At 37.3% G+C, this 22,066-nt stretch overlaps 1 protein-coding gene across 1 annotated transcript in view; it reads right to left on the bottom strand.

Moving 5' to 3' along the window:
- LOC122815830 (kielin cysteine rich BMP regulator) overlaps positions 1-22,066 on the bottom strand; it is a 2,917,372-nt gene that overhangs the window by 422,909 nt on the left and 2,472,397 nt on the right. The window contains exons 42-43 of the mRNA XM_044088633.1: positions 6,222-6,395; positions 2,129-2,211 (exon numbers count right to left, since the gene is read on the bottom strand). Of these exons, the coding sequence (XP_043944568.1) occupies positions 2,129-2,211; positions 6,222-6,395 (257 nt within the window). The remainder of the gene's footprint in view (positions 1-2,128; positions 2,212-6,221; positions 6,396-22,066) is intronic.

The raw sequence follows: 22,066 nt of genomic DNA, 5'->3' as shown, positions 1-22,066 counted from the left end.
AGTTATGGTTTGCTACCTTAGTATAGGAGAGGGTTCAGTGGTTTGTTTTCAGTTGTTAGGTACTTGGCTGTTTTTGTTAGTTAGGTATAGGGTTAGGAGATAATGACTTTGATCCAGCTTGGTTAGGGAGGATGGGTATACCAAATGATGTTTGACCTATTGCCTTACTATTGGTTAGATTGCGGGAATTTTGGTCAGAGAGAGAGAGAGAGAGAGGGGGAACAGCCTGGTCAGTTGGTTGAAATTAATAACCATTGGTTAACAATCATGTTTATGGAAGTTTAATAAAGGTCATCAAATGTCATTTGGTGTTATGTGTTTATTGAAATGGACCAGGACAAATGAGGTTTGGAACAGACCATTTTGTCTTGGGACATCTTTAAGTAGGGTGAGATAAATAGAGTAGCAGGTATTAAGAGAATAAGGGGGGATATGGTTAAATGGGATGGTGGGATGTTTAGGAGGAAATGAGGTAATGGTAGGGAGGGGCTTAAGGGGTTTTGTCAAGTGTAACTGAGGTAGGAGTCACATTTTGGTGTGGACTTGCTACCCTCCCTCCCTCTCCCTTTTTATTAGTGGGGATTGTGGTTACTTCAGTTTGGGTAAGGCGGAGAAAAGAGGCAGGCTTGCCCTCTTCTGTTCCCCCTCTGTTGTTGATGTGCAATTCAATAAGTTGGGAAGGAAAGTGAGCAGTTGCTTTGTTGGAGAAGTTAATAAGCAAGCACAGCTGCTTATTTGGTTGGTGGTGTAACTCAATAAATTGAAGGTGAGTGGTAATGCTGCCTTGTTATTGCAAGGATAAGTGAGCAAGTGGGGGACACTGCTTATTCAATGGTGAGGAGTTACGCTGACCTTATGGTTATTCTATGTTTCTTTCATGGATGTTATTATCACCTGTGTCATGTTTTTGGTTGAAATTAATAACTATTGGTTAACAATCATGTTTCTGGAAGTTTAATAAAGGTCGTCAAATGTCATTCAGTGTTATGTGTTTATTGAAGTGGACCAGGACAACTATCACTTCCTTGTGGAATTCTTTTGTCGTCTGCTCCTCTGGTAATGACTTCACTAAATGCTGAGAATCCTGTGCTCTTGTTTGCTGCTGCTCTTAATTAAAGGACTAATGAATCTACTTGTCAAAAAGTAATTGAGCCCTGAATAATAAATGTTTGACCTTGACTGACCATGAAGTAAAATGGTGATTACATACTATTTGCCTAAGTATCCCTGTAAAATGAGGAAGAGGCATGCTAGAAACACTTTATTATTACATACTAGTTGGTTATCTCCCTGTGAACTGATGAAGATAAATACAAGAAGCATTTTATTTCAGCTGAAGTATGTACCATTTTTCCCTGACAGCTTTTTTTTTGGTAACATAGTTGAACATTATAAAATATAATAATTAAGGATTGTGTACTACAAAGTGAAATACTTGGCTCATTATCTCAGAATGTTTTGTGTGCAATTTAATTTATGACTAAAGTCATTTTACAAGCACAGCAATGTCTTCTCCTCCACGGTTATGCCAGAAGATGGTAAACCAATATGTTTTGTTTTCTTTACAATTAATGCCAGAACTAAGTGTTGGATTTAAGAGCACGCTAATCTCTTTATACAGAATCAATGCATTCTTTATAATAGCAATGCCTTTGAGATTGGCATACATAGGACTTATCATCAGTGAAGAGAAGTACAAACAGAATACATCAGAAATTCAACAACAGCACAAAGTAGATAAGGATGGGACTCTGTAAACTGTTATCATGCATTCAAATATAAGCATATCCCTGATATACAGCAATGACTAGATTAAATACTAAAGAAGACATACAGGCATAGATTAGCACAGCAGACAGTCCACAGAGATGCACACTCACATTGTTAAGCTAAGATGAGTTTGAAAAGAAATAAAATAAGCAACAGAGAGACCACCTCTAACCTTTACAAAACATCTACATTTACTAAGTAAAACGAATGATGTTACCAGCAAAAAAGTTATTATAAAGGTCACTCCACAATGTGTTTAATAACCGTAAAAGTGACTTGTTTGCACATCAAGAGACACCATTTGCATTTATAATACATTCCTAGATGGGTAAAAATGACGACAGCGCTTAATTCCTACCTCACAGGTGCAAATCTCACAGGGATCATCAGCTGGCTGGAAGCTGTCTCCTGGCGCATAAACCTGGCTGTTGTATATACAGTCTGAATGGAACATCAAGCTTGGTATTAGTACAATATAATATTGTTTAACAATAACTTCTTTCTCTCACTACATCTTTTAAGCAACAAAAAGTCAGTAGGATTAAAAAAATACAATGAAAATTCTACATTTCAGAGTCACAACACGCTTCATCTGATTTAATTCAGGTGTTATTCTAAAGGATTGTTGTGAAACCATCTTTAAGTTAAAGACTGACAGGAATAGATGAGCAACAACAAAGTCAGTCTTTGAAGTAATGGCATCAGTCAATAAATCACGTCAGGGTATCAGAAATCTGCTGGTAAAATGAGTCTCATATCTCATGCTCCCGTTCCTCTATGAAAGAATCACAGGTGCCATTACAGATCTTTAAAGAAGGAATAAAATGCATACTTTCCTTATGGATGTTATAAATAGCAAGAAAGCACTTATGTATTCTGAAGTAAAAGTACACTTCAGTGTCAAGCCTTTAAACAATCTCCAACAAAAACAAAAATTCAGTTGTTCTTAAAGTAATACATATGCATGAACAAAGCACTATCCATGTCATAAATTTCAGAGACATTCCAAGAAGAAAATACTTGGGTATTTTTATTGCCCTTTTATCCCTTGGAGTCTTTCTGTTTTGAGGGATTCTGTTCCATGCAAGTTCTAAACCCATAGTTGCAGTCCTCTCCACTGCAAACTTTTCAAATGGTTAATCCTGATCTTTGATGCTGCCACAAAAGAGTTATTCCAGCTACTACAAGAAAGGGAATGCAGTCCATAATGTTCATAGGTTCATAAGTGTTTACTAGGCTAATGACCACAAGGGCCTTTTAAGCCTAGCCATGCATCCCAAATCTCTGACAAGTTCTGATACCCTTCATAAGTGTAAGCAGAGGTTTGGGAGATGAATCATTTACAGGTTACCTGTGTCCATTACAGACATAGGTTCCAAACCAGGGATGAAGTTCCAGTTTCCTATCCAGTTGTCCAAGGTGCACTTCAACTGGGTTAGGGAGGAATCATCTGCAAAATTAGTCAGCCAGAGACCACTGACATTGGCCTTGACTTCTGAGAAGTAAATGCTTAAAAGGAGAGGTCCATGGCCTGATCCCTGAGGGACTCAATTTGTGATTGCTCTTTTTGTAGAGGCGGACTCCCCAATTCTAACTTCCTGGGTCCTGTCTGTGAGCTAGTTGGCTATCCACTGGGTGACATATGGGTTTCTATGCAATCTCTTGGGTTTGTCAACAATGTCTGAGTGGGTTATTGTGTCAAATGCCTTTGCCAGGTCAAAGTAGGCAGTGTGAACAATTTTTCCCTCATCCACTGCTTTGGTAACCTTCTCAAAGAAGTCCACCAGGTTGAGTAGGCATGATCTGCCCTTGACAAAACCAAACTGGGTTGGGACTAGTGTCTGCAGGTTTACTATATTTCTGTTGATCATCTCCATGATAATTATTTCCATGGCTTTACAGATCAGACTAGTGAGACTTATAGATCTGTAGTTTCCAAGGTCTGTAGTTGTCCCACCTTTGTGCTGAGGGATGACTGTTGCCTTTCTCCATTCATGAGGCACAAAACCTATTTGGAGGCTACAGTTAAATAGTAATTCCAGATGGCCTGATAGGTTACATTTCATGCTATTTAGAAGGTATTCTCCGATATTGTCTGGGCCCATTGATGCAGTGTTCTAGGTCTTAGAGAGAGCATTAAAGACCTGTTCTCTAGTGATAGTAGGGGGAGTTATATTTGATGAGATTTCCTAAGGGATGGTTGAGGGGGAGAGAAGGGGTAAAGTTGGAGCTGAATTTATCAGCCAGGAGGTTTTCTATATCTTCTGGCTCAGTATAGGTGACTCCATTTATAATGAGCTCTGCACACAATTGTGTATTGCCTTTGAGGTTGCAGACATAGCTAAAGAATGCTTTGTGGTTGTCCTTGGCCTGGGAGGCCAAACTTAACTCAAATTTGGCTTTGTTTGACTTTATTTGTCCTCTGAGTTGTTTGTTTAGTTTGATGAGAGTGCTTTTATCCTGCTGGGTGCTGCACCTCCTAATTTTTGCCATGATTTTCTTCCTCCGGTTTTTCAGGCTATTTATTTTGTGATTCCACCAGGGTGGCTTGTTTTTTGAGTTAGTTCTGTACTTCTTCCTGCTGGGTACAGCTGCGTCTATGCAGTGTTGGTAATATAGGGAAGCATTTAAGCTGATGGTGAAAATTGTAAGTCAGTCTTACTTGTTCATTTGAATTGCTCATTCCTTCACCTGAGTAATATATTTTACAGTCCAGAGGGTTAGAAGAGTTTACAACATTAGCTGGCCTTGTGGCATTGAACTGCATTTCTTCTACAAGGCAGTCTCAAACCCAGTGAGGAGCAAAGTCGCAATATTTGAAGAGAAAGAAACAAGCACAGATGTGCTAAACTTACTATAATTTTCATTAAAACTGTGACGAATTCCTTCAGTTCTGTTTCTGATTAGAATGTTTTATCTATTCACTCCTAATGAGGATACCTTCATATGTACACTGATTTATACTACGAGTCTATAAACCAATGGGACAAAAACACTTTTCAGACATGATGTTGAGAAAAGATAGATGTGGATTTCAGAAATAAGTAAGACTTCCTATCACAAAATGTAAAACCACCTATTAATGTTTGCACTGGCATTTAACTAAAAAGCCTCACTAGGTACCACTGCATTAGTTCAGGGAGATCTAGACACTCTGATGTGGTTTAGCAACTTTCAAGTTGCAGAAAACACAAGGCGAGTTTATCAGAACCAAACCCAGAGACATATGACTTAGTTCATTCACAAGTCAAAAATGTAATCAATGGACCATACAATCAGCTAATATTGTGGTACATAGCTTCATTTCTTGTATTCTGAGTCATTTCTTGATAACCAAAAGGACGTTGGCCACTGTGAAATTTTTAACAATATAATACTATGAGGAATCATTCCAGAACTTAATTGTTTCAACATCTGGATCATGGATCATCAGGTGTTCTGGCTTACAGCAATATTTTAGGTTGTGTAAGAACCTTTAGCTACATGACTTAAATTCACATCTGGAATGCTTGCTGGCTCTAATTTTTTTTATTTCACTCTAGTTGGCAGAACACAGATCATCTTCCAGTGGAAACTAAGAATAATCGTCAGTCTTGATGGAAAGGACTGCATTCTTCTGCCAATGAACAAAGCAGCAGGTTAGTGTACAGACAGTTACTTAAGGGGTTTGCAATGAGCATGCACCCATATCTCCCGGGAATCCAGTCAGGAAAAAGCTAAGAAAAATGATACAGAAAAAGCTAACAACTTACATTAGCCTAAGCCTAATTTTACTCTGTATTATAGCGAGGAGTCCCTCTGAGTTTATTTTTAGTTAGCTCAACTAATCCTGTGCTGCAGCCTGAATTATATATACGAAGCTGTTAGCTGCAAGGAAAAAATAAGCGAGCACCCCATTTATTGACTTATACTGCAGAGGTGCCAAACAAGTTAGAGATTGTATTAGAGGTAACTGCTTTATAGAGAAAGGAACAACATAATTCATTAGCCACAAAAACAGAGATGACAATGGTTTCCAGGGAAGGTGCAAATAACTGAGTCTGTTTTCCAAACCTTCTCTAAAGTCTAAAGAAAGAGGTGGTTCAGTCAAGCAATACAAGAATGGGGCCTCTGTGGGACTCAAATGAAGGTGTTTACATTTTCAGTCCTCTATCACAAAATGCAGTATTAGTCCTTGCTTTAAACAGGTTACTCAGTTGCAAGCTACCCATATACACATTCAAGTCAGTGGAAGAAATATGAAACAGTCCCTGAGTTCTGCAGCTGGACTGGACTACATGGGCTTTGAATCCGTTCCTTTATTATACTTTCTTTGATGCAGACTGCAGTAACAACAACAGCTGATAAACTGAGAGAGGCATTTATGATAGACACAAAATGTTATAAGTGCCTAATATGTCCAAGACATAGCAGTCCATATCAAATTCCTGTACACAGGAAGAATTACTTACCTGCACACAGAGGGCAGCATTCTCCAGCAACCTGGATTGTGTTTACACAGGAACTAACACAGTGCACATCAGAGCAGGTTGTGACACCATCCACACACATACATGACATGCAAGGAATGCTCTGAGGAAACCAGCTGCTGCCATCTTTGTACTCGAAGCCATTGTATATACAACCTGAAGAAGAAAATAAGGCAAAATGAATGCAACAAAGGGAAAAAGAAAGTGAATGAATAGCAGTTCTAAGTAACAAAAACAAAGCGTGCTATGGTTTGATGAGCAAAGCATCCTATCCTTCACCTCTTGATAATTGTAACTGTATATCGTACATTAAAGCTACAGAAGACTGTCCTAGCTCCCAATGCCAGCTGAAAACTCACCCCTTCTTGTCTAGTATTTTGAAAGTCCATAACAAATGCAAACTTTGTTTCTATCTAACTTGCAAAATGATGGAGTAATAAAGGCATGTTAACATGTCAAGGACAGGCTGATCAAACTGTCATGAATAAAAGATGCAACTGTTTTATACAGGGTAGGGGAATTTTGTTAATATAATGTATTCTTTACACTTTTCTTGACTTCTTCTTCGTTCTACTTTTACTCATGAGGTTTGAAGTAAGAGTAGACCAAGCAGGGGCAGACTATACATCTGTTTCAACAGTCACAGACTTAAATTTACCCTGTGAAATTATGCTTCCATCATATCTTTGGTCTGCATCAGGGCATTCTGTCACTGCAAATGCCCATAAACACACTGGTAGGGGCTACCTGATGTGAAAGGGCAACTTTATATAATGACTGGGTCACATCAGTTGGCTCCTTTCAACCTATCTTTGCTGCTGTCCAAGATCAGCAGGCTCTTCCACATGCCTCACCCAGCCTCCCCTCAGGAAATACCTTCAAATATAACTTTCCCAACTATCATTAAGGGACATGTCCTCAATGCTCTGCCTATGTCTGGTTATACTGCACCAGATAACCTCATCAGTGTCTCAGGATACATTCTTTGGAATCACTGTTTAACAGTAGCCTCCACAAAGGCTCGTGCCTCATGAATGAAGAATGGAACTATCATCCCTCTGCACAAAGGTGGACCACCTACAGACCCTGGAAATTACAGACCCATAAGTCTCACTAGTCTCTTATGCAATGTCATGGAAAGAATTATCATGGAAATGATAAATAATGACATAGTAAACATCCATACATTGCACCCAATCCAGTTTAGTTTCACCAAGAGCAGGTCATGTCTACTCAATCTGTTGGACTTCTTTTGGAAGGTCAGCAAAGAAATGGATGCGATCAAAGTGGTTCACACTGCCTACCTTGACCTAGCCAAGGCATTTGACACAATACCCACTCCGGCATTGTTGACAAACTCAAGAGGTTAGATATAAATCCTTATGTCACCCAGTGGATAGCCAGGTGGCTCACAGACAGGACCTGGGAAGACACAACTGGAAAGTCCACTTCTACAAAGAGACCAGTCACCACTGGAGTCCCTCAGGGATCGGTCTTGAGACTGCTCCTTTTTGGTACTACTTCTCTAAAGCCAAGGCCAATGTCAGGAACCTCAGGCTGACAAAATGTGCACAGGATTGCAAATAAGGAGCAGTCACTAAATTCCCCACCAACACTAATGTTCTCCAAGAACTGCTGACACAGAAAAAGAACTGGTGTCATAGGTTTGGACTAAAACTAAATGTGAAGAAATGCATAATAGTTTTCTTTAGGGAGTCAGCCACCCCTGGTAACTAACATATTCTCACAACACCCCTAAGAGTTGACCCAGTAGTCAAAGACTGAGGGACATACAGACAGTAATCTAGCCTTCAACCATAATGTGTATATGGTAATGAGGAAACATTCTATGTTGTGCAACTTATAAACAAAGGTATGGCATCTAAGTCCAAGGAGGTCATTGTTCCACTGTATTTGGCGGTTATCAGATCTATCACTGAGCACAATGCCCCCTTCAACATGCACCTGACCAGGTATATCCAACAATTGGAATGGCCATAGAGGTTCCCCACTAAAAGAATGCAAAGCATAGCATGTCCTATACAGACAAACTCAGAGCCCCATCCCTGTATTCTATCTGCAACAGGCTTTTAGAGTGGAAATACACATCTGGCATACAAGGTATCGTGAGACCCCACAATGATGGACCTACTACATATCTGCAAAACAAACAGCAGCATATTTACCCTTTTTAAAGACTTAAACCTTGCTTGTGATATAAATAAAACCTGCTAGACAGACAAGTATGTATCCTAGAGACCTAGTTTCTGGAAAATACTCCATTTGAAGCAGAGTTCCTCCCTAACCCAGTTCAAGTGTAACTTGGACTACTGGATGGAGAACCAGAGATTCACTCCTGGTTTGGCACCTATGTCTCTAACTAATACAAGCATATCCAACAACTGGAATGCTCACAGAGGTTCCTCACTAAAAGAATACAGGGCATAAATAACACTTCCTATATAGACTGCCTCAGAGTCCCATCTCTGTATTCTGTCTGCAACAGACTTTTGAGCCTGTAAATGGTTCATCTTCCACTCCACTGTTTGTAAATGAGTTAATTTCCCAGGCCCTGCTTACATTACCAAGGTCATCAGAACTTGTCAGAGATTTGGGTTGCATATTTAGGCTTAAAAAGGCCCCAGTGGTCATTAGCCTAGTACACACCCATGAACCTATAAACACCAAGTTCAGTCACCCTGAAGAAAAATTTCAACCACTTTCTTAATGTAAATTCATTGCTAAAAGCTGCCGACTATTCAATCACTTTGCTCTTCTCTTTCCTATCCTATCTTCTCCCTCTCTGTTGTCCATTACACACTTCCGCTTTCATTACCTTCTTATTCCCACCCCATCCCTTCCTCCTCTTACATCTTCCAACTTAACCACATTCATCCTCATGTTGTAGTGTGTACTTATTACAGCTGACAGATGCTCTGATAGAATTCCAAGTTAAAATAAACCAACACTAGCTACTCCTCTCACTCTTTAACTTCTTAGCCCCTCCACATATACAAATGGTTCTTTTTTATTTGACACCGGAATGTAACCTTTTAAGATGAAATCCATTTCTAATATTGTTTAATGTTTGCATATACACTTACATACCCATGTATACACACACACACACACACACACACACATATATATATATATATATATATATATATTTTTGTGGTTACGTATACAACTGTCATGTACGAAATGAATATGCCATATTTGTTGTCCTGTACAAAGTGCCTTTTTTACATTTCTTGTATTACTCTTTGGGCAATGCTGTCAAAGCCCAGGTGAGGACGTGGACCTGAACTTATTAGTAAACCAAGAATTTTGTTCAAGAACTCAGCTCCACAAATCAGTTCAGTGTCCACAGATTTCTAGACACTACCCAAAAACACTCATCAGTCTCACTTTGCAATTTGCTTTCACTTATGAACAAGAATGTAAGGTAATTACATTCCTCTACTGATGGCAACTGACTCCTCTCTAATATAACCTGTGAAGACCAATTCACTTTTCTTTTTTCAAAACTGCAGGTGCTGATTTCCATCCTAGGTACTTCATACTGCGATAAGCATTACTTGAATGTGTATTAAAGATCAAGGTTAAAGCAGGTGAAAAGCACATCAACATCTCTAGACAAGACAGGCACCACCACTATGCTTTTGTATTTATTTATTTATTTGAAATGTGTTCACTGCGAAAGTCTGACTGGGCATGTGCCCATTTTCAGCAAAGACCCAGGGAGAAAAGCTCCAGAAACACATTAGCATAGTTACATTTTTCCATTTTTACATAGAAATTCAGGTGAAATACAATATAGATACAAACATGACTGTCAACAAACAAAAACAGTTTGTAAATAACAAATTAATAAAAAATGGTATTATAAGAACTATAAGAGTCTAGAACAAGGTATTTTCAATGTAATGCAGGTTATTATAATAGGATGGGGAAAGGGTAGAGTGAAAAGAGAAAAGGAAACATCAGGTAGAATATGGGTTACAGGTGGAAAGGATAGAAAAAAGGATAAGGTATAATGGCTGAGAGGATGGGACATGAGAAAATAGTATTGCACTCCAGCTAGGAGAGTTGAGACAGAGAACTATGTTGGCATAGGGTACTAGCAGGGCTAGTTGTTGGACAGATGTTTTTTTCAGTTGAGATTTGAAGGAAGAGTGATGGGGTATAAGTCTGATAGACACGGAAATAATCTGGATGTCTTCCCATTCTTGGCTACATCCTGATAGCCATGAAAATCATAAGAAGGAGAGGTGATAAACTACACCCGCTGCAGTTAAACAATCACCTTATAAGAAACTAAGTTTAGTGCCCTAATTCTGTTTCTTATACTGAAAACACAGTGACCTCCATGAACATTACATTCTACTAACTCTTACTCATATTAACAGTGAATGTCCAGCTTAAAGTGTATATTTTGCATTTGCAAAGAGTGTAGTTTCGCACAATCAATGTCAAGCAAAACAAATAACATAAAATAAGGCATGGAAACTAGAAGGAAAATAAACTAGGACTTCAGACGGTACATCTTTTCTCACACTATCAAGTGGATGGTACTTTCAGATTTAAATGGTGGACCTTAATCTGACATATAACAAACTGAACCATATGCTTACATCAGGGTATCTACTGAAGGAAAGTGATGGGACAGTCAGAAGGAAAGTGATGAGACAGTCATAGCAAATTTCTACTCTCACATTAACAGAACTCAAAAATGTACTGTATCACCTTTTGGACATTGTTGTTCATGGGCTCAAATTCAGTTACAGCTAGCACAGATCCTTTAGTTCTTTCCAAATAAAGAAAAAGTGAAACCTTTGAGAGCCAGTACTAAATTTCACAGCAATAACCAGTATTTTCTCAGAATAAGCATGCTGTCTGCTCTCCTAATGTAAGGCTGTTTCTAGAATAGGGTCTAATGTACTCTTGCACTTGGGCATTTCACTCTTACTGTTGGCTCTTCTAATTTCAGTTACATTTTGTTTATGGCAGAGATGATCACACATGCCCTAAACAAGGGCAGGAAATGACATACATTGGTATGCCACACTAGGAACAAAGTGATTTCAATCAAGACATATTCTCAGTGATGGCACTCTGCAAAGTCCTGCAACTATGATTTCTCAAAGCCTGCATGCATTCTGCATCTCACTTAGTCATGTATAACAATTTACTTATATGTTTTACTTCTCTTGCAGCCAAAAAGAGCATCCTTGTCTGCAAAAAAAAAAAAAAAAAAAAAAAAAAAAAGAGTTCTCTTCATTCTCTTGAGTCTTAAGATGAGTATCATTGTCACTTTGCAAGGCCATAAATGTTAAAACACAAATCTACCACAAACTTAGCTATGTTTGTAGCTTACTGTGTGTCAAGTTTGTGTTATATTTGAAAAGTATTATGTCGCGATAGAAGATAGTATAATAAAAAGCATGTTTGTAACACCCACTCATCTCATTTGTTTTTCTTTGGTTGGTGAATCCACAGGCAGAGATCTTTTACTACAATGGCATATTTAATAGATAGAAATATGCAGTTGTGCACATTTTTATTTATGGCACTTGTGTTTTTTTTCCTGCCCCTCAGCTCATTTACAGTATGGCTAATTTTTGTAGACAATCATACCTCTGCTTTTTAGTTTGAAATGTGAATAATACTGCAGTGCTGATTTAGCAGAGGCAAGGGATTTGTTTTCCTCGGTAAGATTTGCTACCTATGCACACAATCGGTCTATGCAGCTATGGTATCAATAGCAACACGGAAGATGAAAGTAGGTCACTATACAAGTATTAGACAGACTGTGTGACACATCGGAAAATAAAAAAAAGAGAGAAGACTGGGACAAACAGTAAGTTAGATCTGAATGAGAATCAAAGGAAATGGTAGAAGAGGAAATTTCAATCTAAAACATATTTGGGAACAATGGGCATTGTAATATATATATTGTACCTTCATTGCCACTGAAGAGTTTGTTGCAGGTTCCCTCTTTGTAAAATACTGTAGGTAAAACCAGCCTGCTGTAACACAGACTATATTAAATGTTGTTGAAAGTGACTCTCCTAACCTAGGCAAGTCAAAACCTGTCTTACTTTAACTGCATTCAATCACCCTATTTACTTTGTGTATCAGTGTGTTATAAGTGTCTGTTTGTGCTCATGTACATGTTAGTGTGTGCATGTATGAAGCTAATAATGTCATCGTTCTTTTTATTTTATTTTAGGTTATATATATATGTGTTTGCCATTTATTTTATTTATTTTCAATAATATGTACAGTACTGGGGGCTCAAAACTTTGATTAGGATCAGATGTCCGGTAGGGCAGTGGGTGAGTAAGTAGCCAATGTTAGTGCTCCAGTCCAGCACTAGATAAAATACTCAAAAGCTGATAAACATGATAATTATACTACGATTTGCAGCTGTTGTCATGTAGTTGGGAAAAAAGCAAGCAGAAGAAGAAAAAAGCTGATTGAAAGGTGAATCTGGGATGAAAGACCAGTGACAAAGAGGCAAGAAAGAAAGTGTTATATATCTGATGCAAAAAACAGCAGCAGGGTCTCAACTCGGACTGGAAATTCGATTTTATTTTCACAAATGCATAAAAACATTAAGCGCTTTCATCTGTCACGCAGACTTCATCAGAATAAATTATGCTGATACTGCACTCTTTAAATAACCAGATTTGGCGCCAAACACACAAATATAATTAGAAATTTAAAGGCATATTGCACCATTGTTTCAAATACATAAATACATGTTATGACTGTTTTATAATTGTTAAAAGTAACAACAATTGCAATAAAATAAAATAAAATAAAATACTATCACTGTAATGCAATGTCGCTATCCCAGTGTATTCCATGGATAACATTCTAATATGACTAGCATACTATACCCCTTACAACATGCCTGTATAATTGTGTCTAGGCATTCTCAGGATATGAAAAATAGTCTATGCTAAAATTTGTATACTTGTATGGTATTGCATGCATAATTTAATAATTGAACCATTGTATTAGTTAATTATTATTTAATTGATTTATTTAAAAATTATTGAAAATTGTTGAACAATTGATTGTATGAAGAAAATTTGTTATGAATTGTTTATATTGTTGTATATGTTAGATTGATTATAAAAATAGATTTGTATTTGTATATTTGTATATAAAAATATATTGGTTGGTTTTAGAATGTTTAAAATTGATTAAAAATGATGGCGGTGTGTTGCACTAAACATGTTAAGTGTATACATATATTGTGAGGATGCATGAACTGGTAAAAAGATGCAAATGTGTGATGGACTAGTTAAAAGATGCAAATATAATGTAATAAATTTGTGTAGTAAAATTGCATGGTAGGTAATAAATATTAACTAATCCTCCCCAAAAAATGATGATAATAGTAAAATACTAATAATAATAACAATCAAATAGACGATAGTGATGATGACTGAAAATGAAGATGTTATGCCAACATAAGATAGGGTTTAATACTAATGAAATCATTAATACCTGGATACGTAGTGGCATCAACCATTATCTGCCATCTACTCTCTTTCATAGCTAACAGGGCTTTAATATTGCCACCATATGGTGATTGTCCTACCGTGTCAATGATGTTAAATTTAAAATAATGGTCGTCATTGTTGTGCTTGATGTGCCGATATAAGGCATTCTTGTTGTCATGATTTCTTATACTATATAAATGTTCATAAATACGCCTTTTAAAACATCTCTCTGTCTTACCAATATAGTATGCATTGCATATCACACATGTAGCTAAATAGACCACAAATTTGGTGTTACAATTACCATTTCTACTATATACATATGTTCTATTGCCATTTTCCAATTTACATCCTCTTTCCTCGTTGATGTATTTACATTGGTTGCATGCTCCGCATTTTTTAGTGGATGTGTTATTTCCTTTCTTACTAATTCCCTTGGTTTCCAACATCCTCTTTATATTGAAACCAGTTTTATATACAATTTTGGGAACCATGCCCAACATCAGTGTAGATTCATCATTGCGTATAACCTGCCTCCATCTATCTTTTATGAAATTTTCAATATGGTAAACGGAGGGTGAATACATTAATACGCATACCCTTCGGCTAAGCTCATCACCTGGGTTTTTGGCTGATATAGAATTTACACTACCAAGGTTCCCTAATAGGGACTTATACTTTTTACCCCATTCACTGCTCACATATTTGACAGTATCCGCCAAAAGATTGGCTGGGTATCCCTTGATACTGAACATAGATTTAATATGTTCCATTTCTTTCAGCATAATATCCCTAGTAGATGACATACGAGCCGCCCTGATGCATTGCCCTTTAAAAATATTCTTGAACACATGGGGAGGGTGATTGCTGCTGTAAACCAAGTAATCGTTCGAAAAAGTCTCCTTCCTATAGATGTTTGATATGAACCCATTATTCCCTTGACTTATGTACGTGTCCAAATAGGCAATCCCACTTGTGTTAATGGAATGGGTAAACTTCAAAAACTCAGTAGTGTTGTTGATGTAGCTTAAAAACTCAGATATCTTATCTATCGGTCCGTCCCATAGCACAAACAAATCATCTAAAAATCTGGTATAATGAACGATGTACTGGTAGTATTCAGATTTAAATAGATATTCCGATTCCCATTCAAACATCACCAGATTGGCGAATATGGGAGCACAAGCTGCTCCCATTGCAACACCTCTAGTTTGTTTGAAAAATTCATTTTCAAATTGAATATAATTATGGTCCAAAACCAGTCCCATCATATCTGTTATAAGGCATATTTTATCCCAATTTAAACTGGAACATTTCCTCAAACTGCTGCTAAAATACTCTAAACCCAAATCTCTAGGGATGCAGGAAAATAAATCAACAACATCAATGGTTATAAAAACAAGGTTATTTTTCCAGACCTGTGGAGTCAACTGACCCAAGAACATCCATGAATCTTTGGTTAGATGTGGGATGTTTTTGTACACAGGTTTTGCCCATGTATCTATGGCAACACCCAACGGAAAAGTTTTAGCTTTGCTTCCTGATATAATTGGCCTGAAAGGGGGGTGTAAGAGATTTTTATGGACTTTGGGAATCCCAACAATCGTGGCCAGTTTGGGGTATTCCACTTTTAAAAAATTGTAGGTATCTGAAGTTATCCTATTGTCTAACATGTATTCCTCTAGTGCTAAATCAATGCGCCTGTAACCTATATTTATCTCATTGAGAGATATGGCATCATAATTGCCTGATTGATGCAATATATGATATATTTCATTGATATAGTCCATATTATTGAATACTACTATCCCCCCCTTTGTCTGGTTTCATTAACCTTACCTCTTTGTTGTTAACAAACTTCATTAAGCACTTATATTCCACCTCTGTCAAGTTGCTCTCAGGTCCTATATTATTGCTCTTGTCAAATTTGAGATTGTTTCTGAAATTGTAGATGTCACTACAAATCATATTCTCAAAGTTGGACACTTTTGTGTTACTAGGCGGTATAAACGTGCTTTTCTTCTTGAGACAAGGGGATACCTTGTTGGTAACTTCTCCATTACTATCATTAAAATGAATGGCTAAATTTAATCTCCTACAAAATAGTTTGACTTCAACAATAGTATCCACCAAATTAAATCTCACAGTAGGGATGAATTTCATGCCTTTAGAAAATACGCTAAAAAATTTGTCAGTTATCTCAAGGTTAGTGTAGTTGAACACGTTAAACCCTTGTTTGGAAACCATAATTTTATTTTCAATACTTCCTTGTGTATCATCTATACCATCTACCCCTTCTCGATGGTGATCTATGTTGTGAAATTCAATGTTATGTTCTGGACCTACTTCAAGGATATGTTGTACATCTTGATCAATGGGTTCACAATTATATTCTTTGTATGTGTCATCCACTATATATATGTTGTCCATATTGCTAGTTATTTCAATCTTCTGTTCCTTGTTGTATAAGTGTTCCTTACAGGTGGATAATACCTGCCCCCTTGAAAATTTGTATCACCTTCTATATTTCTATGCTCAAAATGTCCATCCCTCTCATGGTTGTTAATCATACTATTCTTAGGCCAAATATATGCCCTTTCCCTCTCATACTGGTCAATGTCACGCGCTATCTTCCTTTGCTTTCTTTCATAAGTTTCAGCAGCTTTACGATTAGCATCAGAAAACTGTTTGTCATACAATTCAACCCATTCATTAAACATTTGATTGTTGATAATTTCTACATTGAGTTTGTCTACATCCGAAATAGCACATGCCAATTTAACATCATTTTTCTGCATTAATAATCTGATATATTCAAACCCAAAACTGTCAAACAGTTTATTGAAATCCACAATAGTAGCATGATTTAAATCTTGTCCCATCGGTACTTTGAAAAACCTTATACCTTTAGGTACTATTTTCAAGGCTAAACATTTGCTAAAATAAGCATTTTCTATTTTTAAGTTTTTAATAACTGTAAGTTTTTTACCCAATGCATATATCTTATCTCTAATACAGTCTTTCGTCACCTGTTTAGTACCAACCATCTGTCTTTCATTGCTATATACACCATCATATTTCTTATGCTTTTCAAAATTAACATTTTCGTTTAAAAAATGGTCTAATTGACCAATCATTCCTTCATTACTTAGTTTGTCCAAAGCTATAGTCTTTAACTTGTTGATATTCCCGCATTTGGGTGCATTGGGACTAGAATATAATTCAGTACCTTTGTTAATGTCAACATGCTTTCTGGTGATAGCAGAATATGTTTTTGCAGGTAACTGGCGTTTCGGTCTCGCCCCCAATCGCTCTGCCTCATCTCTGACATGAAATAAGCTGAAATCAAAAGTAAAATCACCCGCCGATGATTTACTGTTGTTCGCATCCAAGTTGTCACTCAAGCCCCCTTCCTGTAAGGAATATACATCACAATCCGCCCGATTGGCTTGGCCATTAGGAATTTCCATCTGCGTGCTCGCATTAGAATTAGCAGCAAAAATAGCCGCTCTCCTAGTTGAATCGCATGCTTCATCTCCGTTTTTGTTCACCTGTTGCTTGTCCCTTGTGCTGGTATCACCATTTGGTTTGGTGACTGTCAGCGAACGCCCGACCAGCTCGAGCAAGCGGGACACTTCCTCCTTTAGTGCAGTAACGTCAGAACGTAACTGAGCTATAGCCTCGTTGTCCAATGAAGCCTGAGACCCCACGTCGTTCTCCATACCAGACGCTGACATAGACGCTTCTCACAGGCAACAACTTAAAAATAGTATGTATCTGATGCAAAAAACAGCAGCAGGGTCTCAACTCGGACTGGAAATTCGATTTTATTTTCACAAATGCATAAAAACATTATTCATCAGAATAAATTATGCTGATACTGCACTCTTTAAATAACCAGATTTGGTAAACACACAAAAGCATATTGCACCATTGTTGAATGCATAAATACATATTTAGACTGTTTATAATTGTTAAAAGTCACAACAATAGTGTGTTCCATGGATAACATTCTAATATAACTAATATATATGTTACCTCCATATTCAATATGGAGGTGGAGGTAACATATATATTAGTTATATTAGAATGTTATCCATGGAACACATTACAGTGATAGTATTTTATTTTATTTTATTTTATTGCAATTGTTGTGACTTTTAACAATTATAATGCATTCAAACAAATCTGGTTATTTAAAGAGTGCAGTATCAGCATAATTTATTCTGATTGAAAGCATGCATTTGTGAAAATAAAAATTTCCAGTCTGAGTTGAGACCCTGCTGCTGTTGCATCATGTTGCCTGAAGCGTCTAAGAAAGAAAGTGTGACAGAATGGTGGGAATTGAACCAAAAATTGGAGAAGTAATGAAAACTGCATTGCTATTGTTTGAAATCAAAAGTGACCAGATGCACTCCAAACTTTTTTAAGATAAGTGGCACCTTTTTGTAATATATATATATATATATATATATATATATATTTTTTTTTTTATATATATATATATATATATATATATATATATATATATATAGATTATATATATATATATATATAGATTAGATATATATATATATATATATATCATCAAATAGCAAGAAGTTGCAACAGATGGACAAAACTTTCACCACGCACTCTGATGAAATCTGAAAAAGAAGTATAAGATAAAACTGGAGACATGGAACTGGCATCCAATTTGATGCTAGAAAAAAATTGTGGAACTAGAAAAAAGTTTAAAAAGGGAAAATATTTACAACATTTCCTGGTGGGAGGAAGGAACTGTATGGAATTTATGAAAAAGTGCCTGGGAAAATGGACTGGTATTTTATAAAATAACATTCTTATTGAAAGAACCCAAAGAGTTAACATCCCATGTAACATATCTAGACAACAGCCTAGAATCATGTTTAAAATTAGAACCTATTGACAATAGGTGGAAATACCTTCTGTTCTATAGAAAAGAGGAAAAGTATACAAGGTGGGGACCCTAGAGTATACAAGGTGGGGACCCTAGAGTATACAAGGTAGGACCCTAGAGTATATGCGAATAATGGTTAAGTATTGCAAACACAAACCAGAAAAAATGCATCTCTCCCAGCTATTAGTGCAAAATAAATGCCATCTCTAATTTAAGATGTTGTATTCTGTGTTGTTTCAGGTGTTTTATGTATAGGTCTGAGGATGTACTCAAAATGTAAGTAGGCATTTAGAAGAGCTGGAAAAATAATTGGTGACATGGGAAAAACACTAAAGATAGAGGTGAGTCTTAAACAGAGTGGAGGCATAAGGAATACTCTGAAACTGGACTACAAAGAATACCTTCAAATTCCTTCCCAATATTGCAGTGCAGAGTGATAGACAAAGCAAAGCTAGTAAAGGAATATACCAAATAATAATGGAAACTGGGATTTCCAAACAGCTAATAGTTTAAGATGAGAATTGATAGGAAAGACATCAGGTCGGTAAGATACAGACTCTAGAGTGTGAACTTAAGACTCAGTGTGTTTTCAGGAGTAACAAATTACAGATGAGATTCCAAACAAGGTGGAACATTGGGTGCCTAACTACTTAGGAGTTCCTCAGTTGTAATTAGATCAGTAGAGACACCCTATACCACATCTGTTACATGTTGCATGTAGATCTGAACCCCCACAATACTGTATGCAACGTCTATCCAACTACCAACCAAAGTCATCATAACACTCTACAGCCTGGCAACATATGCATTTCAGTAGCATATAAGGCTACTGTAAGTGACTCATAGTCATACACAGAGAACAATGAATGTTATCCATTTCAGCTGTATTGTTTTTTAACCACATAATATAACACAAGCATGTGATTTTATAACTTAAAATATAATACAATATACTAGATGAATCCATTTCACTGCAGTGTTCAATCAACAAATATTGAATGGATTCCTTAAATGCATGTTGTGACAGATGGAAGATGGTTTAAAATTTCCAATTCTTCAGAGGAAGAATATTATACCATGATTTACACACTCCACAGGTTAGCAGGTGTACATGTGGTGATAGGTACAACAGACTGCATCTATTGCCATTGCCATCAAAATCCCAGCTGGACTTCTTGGAAGTAGAAAATCAACAGGAAGAGGTACAAGTGCATCAATTACCAGCCCATGTGAAAAATAGATGACATCACCATAAACATCTGCATCAGATATCCTGGCACTGGGCAAAATGTGCTCATATGACAAACAAGAGAAATATGCCAGATATTTACCCATAAGATGATACTATCGGATATACTGTTACTGAATACAGAAACATGCACACACAGTGGAGTAAGCAAATACAGGGAGGGGGGCATAAGTGGACAGCATATATGTATGGATGAAGCAGAAAGCAGTACGAGTAAAGATGAGCAAAAAAGGCATGCAGCAAGTAACCTTCCATCTCACAAGTAAACCCACCTCCTCCCTGCAGCCACTACACATAATCCCTTCTTTTTAAAATTGCCCAAATTCTGATCAAAGACAAGTACAAAATGGCACACAGCCAAACACTGGTTCTATTGAAAAGACTAATAGCCTTCCATAAGGGTAGCTTAGATGCCTAGAGTCCTCTGCTAGCCAGCTGTAGTTCAGATAATACAAAGACAGTAAAACTCTCATTGCTTTTGCTATACTACATACATAGATGAGGCTCATCTAATCAGGGTTAACCCATCAAAGCTTGTTCACTTGAATCTAGTAAACCGAGTGAGTTTTAATGAAAATGGTTTTCTGATAGCATCACATACTCCCCATGCAGGGGACTGCATACTTCTACAGCTTATAATAAAACTTCCCCTGAGGTCATCAATCATCAGAAGTAGGTTATAAAACTTTTATTGGAAGCCGCTTTAGACTGCCTTTGCCTGCCATGTCTAGATGAGATTGTCAGCTGTGAACCAACTAAATACCATGTTATATGCTGAAGCTCAGATGACTAACAGCAGGTCACACAGCACACCTAATACTCAGTGTCAGCTAAGAATTCCTCTACCAACACAATTGTTTTCATGTGGATCTGCAAATAAAGTTTGAGGTATTCAGATATCTAGTGAGCCTTGATGTAGTATATTGATGGAAATGCATGAGCTAAGTATGTACACCACATTGCAAGCAGATTTGAACCCTATACAACCATCAGAGATGTGGATCATAATCATTTTTGATAAGTCTGTGCTGTGCTATTTGTTTACATCACTCTGGGCATCAGCATAAAAGAAAATCCATCCACAAGCCTTTTTTGCCATTTTTAGCACATGAGGTTGACACTTCAACAGTGACAATCATCTAGAGCCAAGGTTTGCACTGCCAAGTGGCTAGCCCTGCTATGACAGTTCATCCACACCACAAACTCAGATGCATACTCACATCTATGGCCAATTTAGAGTGTCCAATCCATCTACTACATGCCTTTGGAATGTGGAAGGAAATGGGAGCACCCAGAGGAAACCCATGCGAACACGGGGTGGACATGCAGACTCCGCACAAAAGGCACCCCGGCCAAGAACTGAACCGGGAAAACTCTTGCTGTGAGGTGACAACATTATCTGCTATGTCACTGTGCCACCCATCAGCATACAAGGAAATGCACAGCCAGAAAATATCAAGATATATGTACAGCAAAAAAACATGACTACCTACATACACAAACATACACAAACTACATGGCAATTGGACGAGAAAGAAAATCTTTCTGGTTTAGTCACTTCAGAGTCTAGGGCATGGCATTAACTTTTCCATGGATGTCCTAGTGCAAATACAGGAAATCAAGTGCAAAGATGAACTTCCCATTGCCAGAATGGTCACTGGCAGCACCAAACACAGAGTAGAACCCAAAGATCACACGAGGTACAACATTTCAGGTAGCATCAGTCACACCTCTGTGTCTTACTCCATTAACTGAACCACTAATGACAGATGCAAGGTATGGCATTCTCAGCCTGCATGGTAAATTGGTAAATAGGTTGTGTAGGTCTTATGCCATTTCAGCAAAACTGGTAAGGAGTGCTCTCATATTCCTATAGTGAATGTTGTAGAAATACCATATTTGCATGGGTGGCATCAGTTGAGTGGCCATTTGTGTGGTCATTACTAGTTATCACCTCATTCAAGCACTGATGCAACTGCAACATACTGTCTCAGTACTATATCCCTATAACACCGTAAGTACTGTACTATATCCCCTACAATACTGCACAATGCTGAATGAGATATATAGTGCTGGTACAATGTGAGGTTGTATATAAAAGGAATCACCTAGCCTTAGCAGATAACATACACCATATCAT

Source organism: Protopterus annectens, chromosome 11.part0 (genome assembly GCF_019279795.1).
Source record: "Protopterus annectens isolate FY-2018-M chromosome 11.part0, PAN1.0, whole genome shotgun sequence".
In the NCBI taxonomy this organism is placed as follows: domain Eukaryota; kingdom Metazoa; phylum Chordata; order Ceratodontiformes; family Protopteridae; genus Protopterus; species Protopterus annectens.
Note: the sequence above shows the minus strand (reverse complement) of the source record. Positions and strands in the feature narration are given on the sequence as shown.